General features: G+C 42.3%; 2 protein-coding genes across 3 annotated transcripts in view; both read left to right on the top strand.

Annotated features, from left to right (window-relative positions):
- LOC111229367 (nucleoredoxin-like protein 1) overlaps positions 1-4851 on the top strand; it is a 7613-nt gene extending 2762 nt beyond the window's left edge. For both annotated transcript variants that reach the window (XM_022755671.1, XM_022755672.1), the window contains exons 2-4: positions 2638-2912; positions 3025-3114; positions 3293-4851. In XM_022755671.1, coding sequence (XP_022611392.1) covers positions 2677-2912; positions 3025-3114; positions 3293-3668 — 702 coding nt within the window. In that variant the 5' untranslated portion in view covers positions 2638-2676 and the 3' untranslated portion in view covers positions 3669-4851. The remainder of the gene's footprint in view (positions 1-2637; positions 2913-3024; positions 3115-3292) is intronic.
- A 367-nt stretch (positions 4852-5218) lies between these two features.
- nxnl1 (nucleoredoxin like 1) lies at positions 5219-17134 on the top strand. Its single transcript, XM_022755795.1, has 5 exons — positions 5219-5328; positions 5650-5925; positions 6427-6516; positions 6635-6975; positions 17043-17134. The coding sequence occupies exons 2-5, from the start codon at positions 5690-5692 to the stop codon at positions 17132-17134; spliced, it is 759 nt and encodes a 252-aa protein (XP_022611516.1). The 5' UTR covers positions 5219-5328; positions 5650-5689.
- Positions 17135-17631: the final 497 nt, after the last annotated feature.

Here is a 17631-nt window from a genome sequence, read left to right as displayed (position 1 = left end):
AAAAAAACTGTTGTATATCCTGCAGGACTGGATCTTCAGTAGGCTGGCAAACACAATCATTGAACATCAGTCATTCCACTGAGCAAGCATCATTAAAGATACATCAACCCCAAAATGTTGTTATACTGTGTAAATAAAGAGACACATTTGTGGTAGCTTTTTAAAAAAATATATTATTGCTAAACATAAACAAAATCAAATCTGGAGTAAATATATTACAGTTTTTTCTCAGTTGCTTTTGATACATTTCTAAATGTATCTTTACCTTTGCAAAACACGTAAGTTGCAATCCTCAAAAACGCTTCGTACCAAACAGCACCACGCAATGGTATCACCTGCAAAGCCGTAACTTGCTTCAAAACCCGTGGGTCCAAAATGAACATGTCAGCGCCATCAGAATGATCAGTCCCTGTGTCATTGTTTACAAACTAGATATTCCAAAATGCTTCAGCCATTGAGATGCAACATATTGCTGATGTGTGAGATTGTTACAAGAATTTGGACAGGATTTCACATTTTACAACTTTACTGTTTGTACTGTAAACCATGTCAGGCCATGTCTGCCACACACACACACACACACATTGTTCTACCCAATATTCGGCTGCACCCTTCGAACCAGACTTGGCCATTGTAAGGCATTAATTGCAGAACACGGTCTCAGGTTGTGGCCCTATTTCATCGGGAGTGACCTATATCCTCGACCTCTTCTACTCTTCTCTGTCTTGCCTCCCTACCCTTCCACCACGCAGCCTTACACCTTCCTTCTTCTTCGTTCCGGCTCTCGACCCTGTCATTTCCAGGTCGTTCATCTATTGTCAGGAATGTGTAACGCCTGCGCCTGTGCTCTGTCTTGTGTATATGTGCCAATTGTGGATTCGTGTGATGCAACTCTGAGCTATTTTAGGAGTAAAAGTCAAGATTCACCTGAGAGCAATTCATCGATTCAGGTCACATTTACAAAAGAAGTCTAATTAAAATGCTTATGAAAATGTTTTGAAATATTGTGACAAAACTGGTTCAAAATTTTTGCATGTAACAACTTATGCAATTAACTTATGCCTAGATATTTTTGAGGGTAAACAATTCAACAGAGAAACGAGCATGATACATTTTTGACCAAACATAACATAAGCAATTGATATTGTAGGAAAGACCGACAATTGTAGTCTGTAGTTGTGAGATTTCAGTTCTGATCTGAAGGAAATTGTGCCGAAGCGGACTGAGGAAAAAACTTGTAAAAAAAGGGAAAAACCAAAAACACAAATAAGCTCTTAAACTCTGCTCCCCTTTAAAAAAGAATGGAAAACGCAGGTGCACAGTCTGTCTGCTTACAAAACATTGTCGCATATAACTGGCCACATCGATACAGTTCTAAAATAATGGTCAGACTGGGTCCACTGTTTTACTCTCCATTCAAAGAAAATAGTCAAAAGCAACAGTTGGAATCAGTCCACTCCTCAATTTATTAGACTCACTGTTATTGCACTGACTGTGTAATCATACACAACAGTGGGCCAGAGATACCTGTTCGATTATGGTTATATAAATCATAGCTGCTGTTCTGTTCACATATCAAATATATTCATATTCATATCAAGTTTACGGAGACAACTTTTGTTGTGAATACCTACTGCATGATTGATGTGAACAGAAGTGCTTTGATCAGGATGAACACATTTGTTCGTGACAGCAGCCTGAAGTTTGTCGTCACAGTAAAGACCAGAGCAGTTGTCACCCATCATGTTGCATTTGAAATGTGATTCTAGTTTGTTGCTGTTTGTAACTGTTGTATGAAATATCTGTACTCAGAAGCAGAAGAAACACGGGGGAGACACACGGAAAAGAGAGGAAAAAAACTAATTCACAGCCATGGCCAGGACATTGTGTGTGTGTGCGTGTGTGTGTGTGTGTGTGTGTGTGTGTGTGTGTGTGTTTTAAGTTTTAGAGGTCATAAAAACTTATTTACATACACACAAACTCATCTGCACAATCAGATCCACTTATGTTAGCATTTGAACCAAAATCAATGGGTGGAGTTGGGGTTTGTTTACTTGTGCTGCCCAGTCACTCGGTCCTGATGAAGCTGATTTGCTGAGTGTTCGACTGAATATGTCTGTTCTGAAATTTAAAGAGTAACTTCAGAGAGGGCTGAAAAGCAGTGATTTGCTGCCCTCTCTAGTTTCAAGGCTTCTTTTTTTTCCCACAAACAGCTTCACTGATGGATGTGGGTGGGTGTGGTCACAAGTATGCTTTTTGCACTTACCTGTAACCACACAGTGATGTCACGGGGTCCTGAAGTACACCTGTGCATCGCTGCAGCACGGTGTGGAGTTACTCTTTAATTTCGATTTTTGCTTTTTTTTTTTTTGTCATGAATATTTAATTCTAGAAATAAAAGAAAAAAATCCATTCTCCGGCTGCTACAGTACAGTGCTGTGTTGCATATTTAGATGACAGCTATATGCATGTGCTGCTGAAAACAATTCTGGGCGAAATGGGGAATCACTACTGTACACTCCCGGGGATGTACTCACAACATCAGAGTGTTGAGCTTTCTCTTGGGTGTAGATTACACTTGAATCCTGTAGCACATGTATATTTACAAATTTTAAAAAACACCTCTTCTCTCCACAGAGGGCTGTCACCCTTCCCTACCGTTGCTTTTCTTCCATCATGGTGGACCTGTTCCTAAACAGAGTTCTGGTAGAGAACAACTGGGACCAGGATGAGCTCAACACAGAGCGTGAAATCACCGGGATCCTCGAAAACCGCATCCTGATGCTGTTCTTTGCATCTGCTGAGTGTGAAGAGTGCCAGGAGTTTGTGCCTGTTCTGAATGATTTTTTTAAGAGACTCAAAGATCCGGCGTACATCGAATACCCCAAACTGCTCGCGCTCATCTACATCAGGTCTCTATCTTTCCTTCTCTTTATCTCTTTGATGCAGGGTTATAATTGCATTAACTCCCATTCACACTGTTTTATCATTCATAAGATTTCCATTTCCACCTCCTCTCTGCAGCTTGGACCAATCAGAGGAGCAGCAGGAGAGAGTCCTCAAAGAGATGCACAAAAAGGTTCTCTTCCTGGCCTTTGAGGACCCATACAGGAAGTAGGTGGATGGAGGGAGAGAGTGTGTATTTAACCTTTGTGAAAGTGTGTTTTTAAAGCCGCACTGGTCTTCAGCACGCACTGACAGCAATATGAAAGTCAAATTATGACGGTTTATAACTGTTTACACATAAACTGTGTGCATTTCCATACCTGTGTGTGTTTTCCCTGTTTTTCAGGGAACTGCAGGCCATGTTTAAGGTGAAGGACGTTCCCACAGTAGTGGTCCTTCGTCCCGACGGCTCCATTCTCTCTCCAAACGCTGTGCAGGACATCTGTCGCTTTGGTTCCGACTGTTTCCACAACTGGCAGGAATCGGCAGAGCTCATTGAGAGGAGCTTCATGCTCAACGAGGAGTTCGACAACCTAAATCTGCGTAGTGCCACTGACCCCGTGAGGAGACTCAAGTACAAGACAGAGGACGACAAGAGGAAAAGGAGATGGTGGAAGTTATGGGGGAAAGGCAAGGATGGAAATGAAGGGGAGGAAGAGAGAGATGGAGCGTGGGATACAAAGAGGAAGGAGGGAGATAAAGGAACGTGGAGGAGAAGATAAAGAGAGAGGATGAAAGGAAAAAAGTTTATTTAAAAGGCAAAACCTTTTGTGTTGATCCTCTCAGCACATCTTCAGGTCCAGTCTCTTGCACTCGCTCACAGCCTCTTTAAGAATTATTTTCTCTGCCTGCAAGGACATGTTCTGACAAGAGCTCCTTTATTGTGTTGCTAGAGGTAAAGTGTAATGGCAAGTAGAAGCATAACATAACTCTGCCTCCCTGCACAGATTATACAAAATGTTGAAAGGAATGAAATAATATCGAGTTCCTTAAGAAATACGCTACTATTGCTGTTTGAATTACTACATGTTGTATTCTTCCTATTCTGATTATTATTAATATATCTAAAATATGATATGAAAGTCTAGTGTTATCACTTCACCAACTAATTGCTGAAGTTAACTAAGAATAACTAAGAAAAGTTTTCAGTCATAAGAGCAAATGTCACAGCATGTCTATATAGATAATACATATAAAACACACATGTACATGTACAGTACATGTCCCAGATCATTTAAGTTGATATAGGCACTGAGCCCCACAAATAAATATTTGTGTATTAACAGTGGGCCAAATAAATACTTGTCAAGAGAAAGGGATCACATACACTGACCAACTGTACAGCTCTACAGACTTTTTTTTGTTGTTGTTGTTGCCTCTTTTAGCTCCTTGTTTTGGTTTTCTGGCCAGGTAATTCAAATCATATCAAGTCCATTTCCAGCAGCATCAGGCAGCTGTTAGAAAATAAAAACAAACAACAAAAACAAATGGATGGCAGTGAATGTATTTCCATGTCTGCTGGATATGTAAACAGGGAACTGTTTGATAACACTTGTGCTTGTCAGCATTTCCTGTTTTAGCATGTTTATGCCCCCAAGTGGGACAAAAAAAAGTAATTGCAGCTGTAAACTAAATTTAGGCGCTGGCGCCTGCTGGTGTTTAATACAGTGTCAAGCATTGTGTATATGTTATTTATTTTTAGCATTATTTTTAAATTCTTTGTCAATTATGGCATCTGTCCTGAGATTTTTATTTTATTATCAAATAGTTATGTATAAGTTGTACTGATCTCCAAAAAACCCAAAAAGAACCCCCAATAAACTCTCTATCCTGCTAACACAAACTGTGTCTAAATTTCACTGACGTGGCTTCACGGCCACACTGTGCTGTTCCCTGCAGAGCGAATCAGACTATCACTAACCAGATACTCCCTGTAGGTCTGCACCTCCATTAGCTACTGAATAATAAAGGTCTCACTGTGGCTCACTTCATTATGGTCTTTTTATTAAGCACGTCTCTCATTCTGTAATTTCTATGGCTTCCATTCACACATACATGCTCGCTCAGACACTGCCTTCATACATGCACAATGACTGTGAGCACTTCATGTCCCTTGTCCCTCTGTCACCTTGTCTTTCAATCCCTCCCTCCCAGACTGAAGAGGGGAGGTGGAGCACAGAGACACAAAGGAAGAGGGAGCGAACAGCTACTGGCATCAAGGTGAAGGAGACACAGTCAATGAGTGAATGTGACACAAACTGACAGGCTGGGAACTGATTCAAGCACGACCCAGGACGAGTTGAAAAGAACAACAGAACTAGATCTTGAAGGCTGCTCTCTTTTTGGATTTGCTGCCTCAAGGCGAGATAATATTTGTTAGAGGTAAGCAACTATTAGGATTATCCGACTGAACAGCAAGCAAGATTATATATGATTAATAGATTGGCGTGTAAGTATGACTGGGTGGAAACATGCAGTCTAGTATACAGGGCATCGTCAAATCATACAGTATGCAAGATCTTCTTTTTTTTTTTTGCTAATGTCAAGACTTTCTCAAATATCATTGCGAGTTATTCTAGCTGTCTTCATGTTTGGCACTGACACAGGTGTGAAAACTTTTATATATCCTTTCACTACATGCTACTCTATGATTTCCCTGTTAAACCAATGAAAAGAAACAATTCTTTTAACCTCTCCCTGTAGCTTCCTATAGCATCAGTCCTCATCCCTGTGACCCTTCATCATGGTGGACCTGTTCAGTGATCGGGTCCTGGTGAAGAACAACAAGGACCAGGATGAGCTGGACACAGAGCGTGAGATTGTGATGCGCCTGCAGAACCGCATCCTGATGCTCTTCTTTGCATCTGCTGCCTGTGAAAGCTGCCAGCAGTTTGCTCCCGCACTCACCGACTTCTTCAAACGGTTGACAGATGAATTCTATGTGGATCGCTCTGCTCAGTTGGTTCTCCTGTACATTAGGTACAACACCCACGCACACACACGCACACACACACACACACACAGAAACACACATAAAGGTGTATATTACTGTACTATACTTGTACATTTATTCCCAAACCCTGAATGCTAATCTTAAACATGTCAACTTCATGCTTAACACACCCATTACCCCTAACTTAATCTAAAATTAAATCCTTGTGTGTGTGTGTGTGTGTGTGTGTGTGTACAGTTACGTGTGCATGAGATGTCATGTGTATATACTAGGTGTGTGTGTGTGATCTTAATCTTAAACCTGTTATAGTCTCAAATGATAAGGACTGGCAATGTATCCTCAGATGTGAAGTCTTTCATCACATCTATCCTTTTCAGTCACGCCTTCTATCTCAGTCAGAACCAAGCGTCCTCAGAAGAGCAGTACAAACACACACAAATTGGCATTTGGATAGTGTAAAATTGTAAAATGTACCAAATCGGTCCATCCATATCTCCCGGCAAAGTGATTTTTCTTTCATCCATCAGTTTGGACGAGTCAGAGGAACAACAAGAAAGCTTCCTCAAAGAGCTGCCCAAGAAGTGCCTGTTCCTGGCCTATGAGGACCCCTACAGGAGGTGTGTGAGACTGGCCAGTAAAATGTGTGCACAACCTGCTGGTGGATGATAGTAATGTAAATATACCTAGCTGTAAAAAATCTATTAGCTCTATGCCAATGTGTGTGTGTGTCCACAGGGAGCTGGAGGCCATGTTTAATGTGGAGGAGCTGCCCACAGTGGTGGTGCTGCGTCCTGACTGCTCCATCCTAACCCCTAATGCAGTGGAGGAGATACTCTGCCTCGGCCCAGACTGCTACCGCAACTGGCAGGAAGCGGCGGAGCTCATCGACAGGAACTTCATGATCAACGAGGACTTTGAGGAGAAGTCCATGCGCAGCTTCAGTGACCCCGTGAGAAGACTCAAGTACAAGGTGGAAGATGAGAGGAGGAAGAAGAAGAAGAAAAAGCGCAGAGGGTGGGGTGAGGGTGGAGATGCGGAGGTGGACGGAGGAGCGGATGGAAAAGAAGAGGGAGGAGGTGGGTCATGGTGATGGAGACCAAGAACAAGAGGACAAGACTGTGAATTCCCCCAAAAGTTGCCATGATTAGTGATTAAAAGCTTCGCCACAGCGTTTCTACCGCCGCTGCCCACGTTGCACCGTTTTGCTTTGCCAGACGAAACCCTCTCCACAAACACAGGCGGTTCTCATCCTATTCATGGAGTAGAAATGTCAAACTGATGTTATTGTGATGGGCTTTGCTTTTCTGTATCAGTGCTAAGCAGTGACTGTGGACTAACTGCAAACACAGCTCCTGTATGGGTGGGTGTGGATATGCCAACAACCACTAAAAAGTAATGTAAAACACTATCTAAAGGAACAATGAATGCTGCTAACCAGTGCTGACCCCAGTTTTGAATTGGCTGTCTTTAACACTTCTGAACGCTGCCAAGTATACAGTCAAGCCAAGGTTAGGTCTGAGCCAAGCCTTACCATTATGGCTTGCTTTATTACACCCTGGAGATTATTCCAACCATTTCTCCATTTTCAACGACACAGCTCTGTAATGCAGTTTTTCTTCTTCTTCTTCTTTTTTTTTTTTACACTATCATTTGTACCATCCAATCAAAACATGCCATGCATAATCTGAAATCAATGAATTATTCAGCACCATTAAAATAATTTTGTTAGTGACTGTTGTGCTTTGAGTGTTTATGAAGTCTAGCTGTGCTTTACAGACTACACAAGAAGCAATCAGAGCCATTCAAAGGGAGTCAAGTGAAATGATGGAGAAACTGGCTTTTCTACATAATCAGTGGTTTCCTGTGACTGTGACTCATCGTGTTTCATGCTGAAGACTGTGTTTAGCCTTTGCGCACTTCCTCGCACATGTAAACTGTATAGATGATGCTTTTATGCGATCAGTCAGGATCTTCATTTGCAACAGTTCCTGATCTCTCCCTGACTATAGTGGAAGATGGGAGTTTTTTTTCCTTCTCTCCTCTGAGTTACCTGGGCCTTAAAAGCATGTGCTGCCTTTACTCCTACAAAATGCAAACATGGTACTTCTTTGCACTGTGGTAATGATAGTAACGGCAGGACCAGATGGGGTAAAAAAAAAAAAAAAAAATTGCATCTGCAGCCAGATGATGAAACCAGTGTGTCATCATGGTGTGACTGGTTGATTGGTAGGTTTGGTGTGGGCTTTGTAAATGACAGTGACATGATGATGTATGTCAAAGCATCCAGTGTTACAGACAGACTGACAAATAGGCCACATTTTCTGTCAGAGCTGCTGCAAACTAAGCTCTTCCGTAGGTTAATGGACATAATGCAAATGCCTGCTGGATGTGCACTGTGCTGCACAGGCAAACACACCAATTCACCCGTTCTCATCCTCTTGTCATAGAAGTGTTAAACCTGAACCCCGAGCCGGTCAAATGTGCAAAAAAGACACAGAGGCTTAAGTAAACACGAGCCGCTGTTTATTCCCTTCCCCATCCCTTTTGCCTACACAGCACCTTATTGTTGCTCACTCAGACAAACCTTGATAATATAGTCGAAGTCCCCCCCCCCCCCTATACCCCCCCCTCTCTCCCTGCCTCTCTCTCTCTGTCTTTGCACGCGTACACACAAATACACACACGTGCACACACAAAGGCACACACGCTTTGCGCGCTCTCGAGTGCAGAACGCGCAACAAGCGGACCAGCGGATGGAGAGAGAGAGAGAGAGAGAGAGAGAGCGCCAGGAGAAGAGGAAGAAGAGAGAAGGACGGATGCAAGGCGAGGCCAGGAGCGGGAAACCTTATCTCTCCTGGCTGTCCAGCTGTTGTCTTTTTGTTTTGTTTTTTACCTCAGCGCCATCTCATAAAAACGATTCCTGCCTTTTTTTTTCCTTTTTCTTTTTTTTTTTAAAAGCCCGACATATCCCCATATCCGTCCTGATGTGCTGCTGCGCCTCATCACGATTCTTCAAGGATATGCAAAGCGGCTGTTGTCACGTCGACGTTATTTTCCATTAAATGCAAGGATGTAATTGAACGATATCGGAAGCATATGATCAACAATGACAAGTGAGCTCGATGAGCTGTAGAAATCGACGAAGGGACGCAGAGAGAGCCACGGTCTGTGCGTTAATTTGCGCCTAATTATTGTTTTCGTATGTGATCGTGTACCCCCCCTCCATCCTCCCCTATCCCGCTTCATCCATCGGAGCTATAAGGCCTATAGCCCGCATCATCTCTGGGCATGAAACCCGTGGGAATTATGATACCAACGTGACGCACAGTCACACAGCACAGCGGGGAAGACAACGCGCCTCGACAGGACGGAGGGAGGGTGTGAGGTCCAGCAGAGCAGAGCCCTACACAGTACGCTGATCACAGGAGGAGGACGCCCAGTTGTTGTCGGACATATCGCGCTAATGACTGCCGTATAGCCCCGCAGGTATCGCCCATCACCGTTTCCCTACTGAATATTTATTTATTTTTATTTTACTCATTTTTATTTTTTATTTTTTTTCATGTATCGGGCAGAGCGGAGCGGGAGAAAGGGGGGAGAGTACAGTGGGTGAGGGCGCGGAGAGACGGAATGCGGGAGACGCAGTGAGCGAGGAGGAGGAGGAGGAGGAGGGAAATCGGAGAATTGACGGTAAGATATGGATATAGGCTATGAGGATGCACCCCGCCCCTCCTCTCTCTCACCCCCCCCCCCCTCTCTCTTTACACGCACACGCGCACATACATGATCAATGCCTGGGAAGACAGCGGAGGTGCCCCGCTCCTTTGCTGCTGCTGTTGCTGTCAAGGGCCATTTGATGACTGAGGGACAGGGATCTGATGTGCTGCTGTGCTGGGCCGCACACTGCTGGCTGCCTTTAAAGCTGGGTCAGTGGTGTAGGAGTGTGAGGCATGAGTGCTGTGAAATATTCATGGGCACGTGATTAGCCTCCTCTGGGCGTCTGAGGAGTGCAGGGAGAGAGTGGCACAAATGACTCAGGGTGTCCCACGCTGGCCCACTAGAGAGGTCTGTCACCAGTGGGCTGAATTATGTACATCATCACACACCTTCATTGCAGTGTCTGTGGTGTGTGCTGCAGTGAAAAGTGTTGTAAACACGCACACTTAAGGGCTGTAAATGCAGGGTTTGGTTTGAATGGTTGCAAGGCGTGCTTTGCCGTTTGACCCCAGATGGGAACATGAGGAGAAAAGAGACAGAGAGGAAGACAGCACAGACCGAGTGAGAGTCCATTATCAATATTTCAGAGAGGGGAAGAGAGGACTGGGTCAGTGGAGGAGGCCAGGGAGGGAGGCGGGAGTGACCGTGAAGGGGAGAGACAGAGAGAGAGAAAGATGCGAAAGGCGAAAGGAGATGAAGAAAAGAGGAGAAGGATGAGGAGAAAGAGGGACGAGAATGGAAAGAAATAGCTGGATGGCTGACAGGACTCCTACTCTTCTGTCAGGCTGAATTTCTTAGTGCGGAGATCTTGTTTGCGTTGTATTATTTCATTTGTGTGATAATAGATTTTGTGTATGAGAGATGAAAATGATGACTGATTTGAACTGATTTACACGCAGAAATGTCTGTGACCACACATTTTAATACGGTGACTCACCTAGTTGTGTGTGTGTGTGTGTGTGTGTGTAGCTGCATTGTGCACATTAGATGAAAAGGAGAAAACAAACTCAACAAGGTTTGCTTCTATGTAGGGATCATCAACCACTGAGGAGAAACTGATTTGTTTAAACCACACTCACTCACACACTCGCTCACACACTCGCTCACACACACACACCCCCACACACACAATTTGGATGGATTTTCTATCATTTGACTTGTAAAACGCAACATATTTATCCCTTTTTCTCTGGACCACTTCAAACAGGTTCCTATCATGTCTCCTTGCATCAGTCAGACAGGCTGAGTCAGTCGGCTTGCGGCTCAGAGCAGGGGGCGGATATAACAGTGTAATATCAATATCATGACATGGGACTGGATTTTACATATTAATGTAGCTAATGATTACTTTCCTGGTCAATCAATTTGTCAATGATTCTCACAATTAACAGATGAATTGTTTCTTTGAAATGATCCTACAGTGTTGTGATGTCGGTCGTTTTGTTTTGGCCAACAATTAAAACCTTGATCAAACGTAACAAAAAAAAAAAAAAAAAATCATACATGACAAATTAAAGCAGCAAATCGTCACATCTGGCACACTGGCATTTTTTTTTGTGGCATTAGTTATCAGAGTAGTTGTGCATTTAATTGTCAGTTGACTAATTGCTGTAATTATGCTGTATACCTTATAGCTGTGTTCTCCTGGGACTGATGGTAGCATTACAGCTCACTGATTGTGGACAGAGATAGACAGTGATCGCCTGTTTGGTTGTCATATCCATATTATCATTTTTTTTCTTGTGTGTAAATGTCTCTAAATGCACAAATAATCTTTTTTTCTTTTTTTTTTTTTACAGATAGCTATTTGTTTAAATATATTGTTGTATTTGATTATGCTCATACTGTGTGGCCAGTGTTCATACAATTTTCCATCATGCATATGTATTTTTTTATTTTTTTATGATAAATTATAGAGTAAATTGATGAATGAAACCTTAAAATCCAGGAATCGTGGTATAAAACTAACAGAGACGCTCAATAGAGTAAGCAGACCTTCTTTCTGGCAAAATCTCTTGACAGGAGACAAATATTGCTCAAACCTGATGTCCAGCTCTCGCCTGTTCTGCCTTCTTCTCGCAAACAAAAGCTACTGGATGCACTCGGCTCTGCTCCGTCACACCTCAGTCAATGATTGTAGAAGAAGCTGAAGCAGTTTGTGTAGCCATGACATTTTGTCACGCCTCAAGATCACAGTCCTGTTCTTTGTCCAGGGAGTTTGTCTGGGTGACATGTTGAATAGGAACAGGTTATGCTGACACATAAATCATATTTAGCACCAAAGGGCACCAAGAGACAACAGACAGCACATGTCTCCTCAGTAATTTGATCACAATATCGTATGTGTTGCGCATAACTGTTCAAGTCTTGCTCTTGGAAAAGCAGATTTTCACCAAAACCATATTACTGTGTGGTAAGTAAAAGCTCCAGATTACATCTATTGCTCAAGGATGCAACTTCTCTAAACAAATTTTTGTACTTCCCTGAAAGTTGCCCTCAGTAAAAAGGTGAAGGTTTTAAGGATGGAAGAAGATGCTGCAGTCATTTAAAATGCTGTAAGACTAAAAGCTCACATACACATTCTTTTTTGTGCTAGATCCTCAAACCTTAACGTGCATTCAGCATCAAACCATTCATATATTACTGCAACTGTAGATGTGCGTCATGTGTTAAGCATTAGAAAACACAATAAGAATAATTAACCGAGACATTTGGTTCCCGGTCACTTCACATATTGGAATTTAGATTTTCCAGGAACTGCAACAGCTTTCTGACCTTTGTTGCAGCGTTTCCCTGCTGTTTTACTGTGAAAACTAAGAGCAGAGTTCTGTGAGGGTTAATCACAGTAACACAATGTGCTATTTTTACAGGATGAATCACGCTGTTTCTTCTTTTCAAATCTGTTTTACAGCACAACACTTCCATGCCCATATGTACACATGAATGTATGTCAGTTATTTGAAGTTTGTGTATGTGATTGCAGGCTGGTTGAGACGTTATACAACTATAAAGTAAAATGGGAAGGTTGTAACAGTGGGTTGTGCTGGAGGAGGCTGTTCAGTCCTTTTCTGTAGATGCTCACTCAGCACCGCCATGATTTCATGTCAGCAAACACGTCACTACTGCTAGCTACAGTAGAGCTTATCTTCTCATAATTGGTAAGTGTTGATTTTAGCAAAAACTTAAACAAACTTAATATGAATTAATAATTTTTATAACACTTGCCTATGACAAAGAAAAGCATTAAATCCTTCAGAAGCTCAAACCAGAAAATGTTGGGCATTTTTAACAGACTTCAACTACTCTGCTTCACGTTGTATGCTGATCAGGTACAAAACAAAACAGTATAAATGAGCAAACACACTCTTGAAATCCTGGAGATTCGCAGACACTGAGCATGCACTTAGGGCAGGATTACAATCATGATAAATATGTGAGGAAATTTATCAGTGATTAATCAACCTTCCTGCAAGAGACTCAGTTCTTCACGTTAAAATATCAAGTGACTTTTCACAAACAATCTGTCTATGCACATGTAGAAAAGAATGGAAAGCCAGGAAGGGTTTTTGGCCCTTTGGCCTTCCATAGGGTATAAATGCTATTATCAATCTTTATATGTTAGTATTACACATTTAGTTTGGTCTTTTATTAGAGGAATATATGAGAACTGATGGCTGACAACACTGGATGACTTTGAAAATGACATGAATGAAAAACATTGTCTGGATACATCTGCAAGCAAATTTCCTCCTCCTGTTTCCTGCCTGCAACAAGCGAATGATTGACAGAGGGCGACACCTCCGTTCCCCAGAGTCACACATCGACCAGACAAACATACAGGCTCTAAAAACCCCGTAAGTGGCTTTGACTGCGGCATGTAGGCCTCAGCCCTCTGGGAGCTGTAGAGGTCAATGGTCTGAAACAGGCTCAGAGTCACAGAGGGCACTGTAGTGCGTTTTAAAATCCTTTCTTAATCCTTAAATATTATCGTCAGCGACAAGAAAATTCTTGCCATTGTTGTTATTAAAAAGTATTTCAGCCAATAAAGCTTTTGCTTTAACTGTGCTGTCAGAAGTCTAATCTCTCCCTCATTTCTTAAATGCTCTCTCTCAATCACACACTCTTCCTCTCTCTCTAACACATACACACATTCATTCTTCCATTAGGAACATAACACTTTAAGGCTGCTTTGTCACTTTGTGCTTTATAGCGATTCACCCTGAGGCACTGATAGCCCTCTGACCAAAAGAGGGGGAGGTTACTCTCCCTCTTTATCTCTCTCCGTTGATTTCATGGCCTCCACCTCTAACAGTGTGAATCTTTGTATCTGGCATGATTTCATGTCAGTTTAAATGATTTCCAGCAGGCTGGCTTTAATGGCTTTCAGGTATCATTTTCTTCCCACAGCAGTGAGTCAGTCAGTTTTCTTTTTTATTTATTGCTTAAAGTTTTCAGGAGCCAGACCACACAGGATTTGTTTGGCAGACTCCTGATCGACCTCTGTCATTAAGGTTTTTGTTTTCATGATCACTTCATCTGTCAGTTGTTTTTTCCATCAATGGGTTAATCCTTTTGTCTAGCGTGACAATAGTGAAAATGGCCAATACAAACTCCCAAATTGGAAGAAGATATATGGTTTAGCCAACAGTTCAAAACCCAAATATGTTCAATCTACAGTGATATAAAACAGAAAAACACAACAAATCCTCACGTTTCAGAAGCTGGAGCCAAAACATATTTGCCAGTCTTCCTTCATAAATTAATTAACCCCCTAAAGCTCAATGGCATCTGTCATTACAAACTCATGCTGTGAAGCCAAACACTGTCCAATACCACAGAACTTCATTTTAAAGAGAAGATTTAAAAGTTTCCCAATAAACCAAATAGGCCAGACTGAAATGTGGAGAAATGTCTATAAAATTATGCACAAAACATCCAGAGCATTTCCATTTGATAGAATGATGCAGGGATGAAAACCATGGAATATTTCAGTCATTGTAAACATCATGCAGCTTCAGTGGAGAGCTGGAGCAGGGGCAGCTTTGAATAATAAAACAACTTTAACGATACTTAGGGGTAATTGAAACGAGAAAACCACTGAATTACGGGGTGAATTTGAATCACCAGAGTGCTTGTCGATTAATTTTTCTGTTTCTACCACATCACTATTAAGACTGCTACATTCAGTACATCATCTAAGGTGGTAAAGGTACATTGTACAATAAATGCAATGTCTCTGTGTGTACTGCATTTATATGGTTGTGGTATGTATGGATATTAATGCCTGTGTGTGTGTAATTTATTTCACTCCAGGCCCGCTACTCATACGCTCTCACTTAGAGACTGATGCTCCTCCAAGTAGGCCGGCTGGTGGCCCGGGGCTGGATTTTGGTTGCAGGCTGGGAGCATGGTGCTGCAAACAGGGGGGACTGGGTGTGTGGCTTTGTCAAGGCCCATCAGCGTCCTTGCTCTACTTACTCTGCATCAACACTTAAGGGTTTGTGTGCGTGTGTGTGAGAGAGAGAGAGAGAGAGAGAGAGAGAGAGAGAGAGAGCAATGGGGGTTGCAAGCAAAAGAACATGCTGCCATAAGGGTTTTGGATGAGATGAGACGTATTGTGTGTATCTGTGTGTGAGCGCATGTGTGTGTATGTGATAAAAAAATGGAAAGGTTCTTATTCTGCCGAGTCTCTGTGTGTGCTTGTGTGTGTGTTTGTATCACGGTGGTCCTGGGGCTTTTATTACTACAGTCTTGTTGGTTCAGTGGACTTAAAGAAGGCAGAGGTCTCTTTTTTCTCTTTCTTCTGTGTGTGTGTGTGTGTGTTTGTGTGTGTGTGTGTGTGTGTGTGTGTGCTGGACTCATACAAGCACAAGTCTTTGTGCTATGCATGTTGGACATTTGTTGAGGAGTGACCTAAATCTGTCTGCCATCATTACCTAACAAGAAGACGGAGAGAAAAGCAAGTCACAAATAAACACACGCAAACACACTTATGTATATGTACACACACATGCACACTGACAAGCGAGCACACGCATGCATGCGTGCGCACACACACACACACACACACACACACGAGACATTCATTATTTGAGAAAGTATGTAGGAGGTCCTGCTGAAAAGACACTTGATGGCAATTTTTATAGAAATGATGACGAACCCTATACAGATTCGTGGAACTGTCTCAACTACAGGAATGGTCAGCCCTTCTTTACAAAGAGATCATTCAGGAAAAAACTGGCTAATTGGCCAAAGATCCACTCAAAGGATGCTGAGGGATTGAGAACATTTGCTGATTTTCTACATGCATGTCAGGAAGCCTCGTGTTAAAGGTCTTGATATTTGAATGACTGTGAAGAAAATCAAAAGTTGGTTCAAAAGTTACCTGACCGGGCAGCATCAAGGTGAAACTGCCAAGTCACACAAGCTATGAAAGACAAGCAGGAATTTCCAAACTTCCAGGATTTTGTCACCTTCATGTTAATGGCAGTAGAGATTGTCTGTAATCCTATTACCTCCGCTCATCAGTCACCTACAGAGAAACACCATCTTAAAAAAAATAAAGACAAAATTCAGTGTTGCAGAGACTAAAAAATCAACTGCAGTCAACGACAAGTTCAAAGTCCATGCTTGCTCTGTCAAGAAACATCACCTGCACAGCTGTCCTGAGTTCAGAGGGAAATCTCTGGATGACAGATGAAGATGTGTGGAAGGAAAGCAGGCTGCTATCGTTGCCTCAAACCAGGCCATAGTGAAAAAGATTGCCGGCACAGACACTCATGTGACACCTGTAAAGGAAGACATCCAACCTCTCTCCATGTCGAGAGCTGCCAAACCAGTGTCAGCCTCTGATCAAAGCACCATAGATGAAGCAGCTTCCACGTTGTCTCTCAGTGTGGAGACTGAGGAGCCATCTACCAACACTTCCATGATTGTACCGGTGTGGGTATATTTCCATCAGCAATCCAAATGTGGAAAGGACCTGGACCCCCAGAAGTTAGCCATAGCCTGCAAACCAAAGCACATCCTGTAAGGCTGAAGCTAACTACCATGGTTGGAAAGGATGCATTAATGCACAGTGAAAGGGTCTCAGGTCTCAGAGTGCGAGGTTACAACAACACCTCATTGATCTCTTACACCAAAGATTGCATACCAGTAAATCGAACACACATTCCTACCTGTGAAACATCTAAGCACAACAGCAGATGAAAGTCCATTACAACTAGAGTGTGAAGTTGGTCTTTTAATAGGGCACTGACACCACAGCAAGTAATCCTGGGAGGAGATAACAAACCCCATACAGTTCACACAGATCCAATACAGGAGTATTGTAGGCTGTTCATCACCTCACCATGACTCAGCAAGCTTCACCAACATGTACTGCTTGCTGCGTGCTGTTAATGATCTTCCTCTGTGACTCCATCAGATGCCATCAAGGTTCTTGAGTTTGACTTCAAAGATGCCAGTAATCATGGCAAGACTGTTTCTCAGGATAACATCCTCTTCTGGAATATGTGAAAGGATGGTGTTCATGAGAATACTCATCACCACGCCCTTCTTTTTTTTCTTTTTCTTTTTTTTTAACTTGTGTAACCTTTATGTGCATTTGACATATTCATACATTAAGTCATATGATATCTGAGATAACACTCATCATGAACATTAATACAAAGTAATGTGTTTTGAATGTGAACACAGAGCACCAGAGTCAATCCTAAAACAATGGAGGATTTTGTTTTGTGTTCAGCAGAGAAAGTCATTCCTGTTATAGATCTGTCTTTAAATTGTTGTCCAATAGGAAACATACAATATTTTTCCACTATCCAAGGTAATTTTGGGCCCTATATTGGACTGTTTTTTTTCCAAATTCAGGACCCAATTATAAACTACAACACACACTCTTCTGTGTCTTTTTAGATGCGCCTTGGATGAATGTGCAGATGTGTGAAGTGCACAGAGGTGTCCGTACCCTGTAGAACAGAGGAATGTTGTCGAACAGGTAGGGGTAGGCAAAG

Source organism: Seriola dumerili, unplaced genomic scaffold (assembly GCF_002260705.1).
Source record: "Seriola dumerili isolate Sdu_G_001 unplaced genomic scaffold, Sdu_1.0 BDQW01000230.1, whole genome shotgun sequence".
Lineage (NCBI taxonomy): Eukaryota > Metazoa > Chordata > Actinopteri > Carangiformes > Carangidae > Seriola > Seriola dumerili.
Note: the sequence above shows the minus strand (reverse complement) of the source record. Positions and strands in the feature narration are given on the sequence as shown.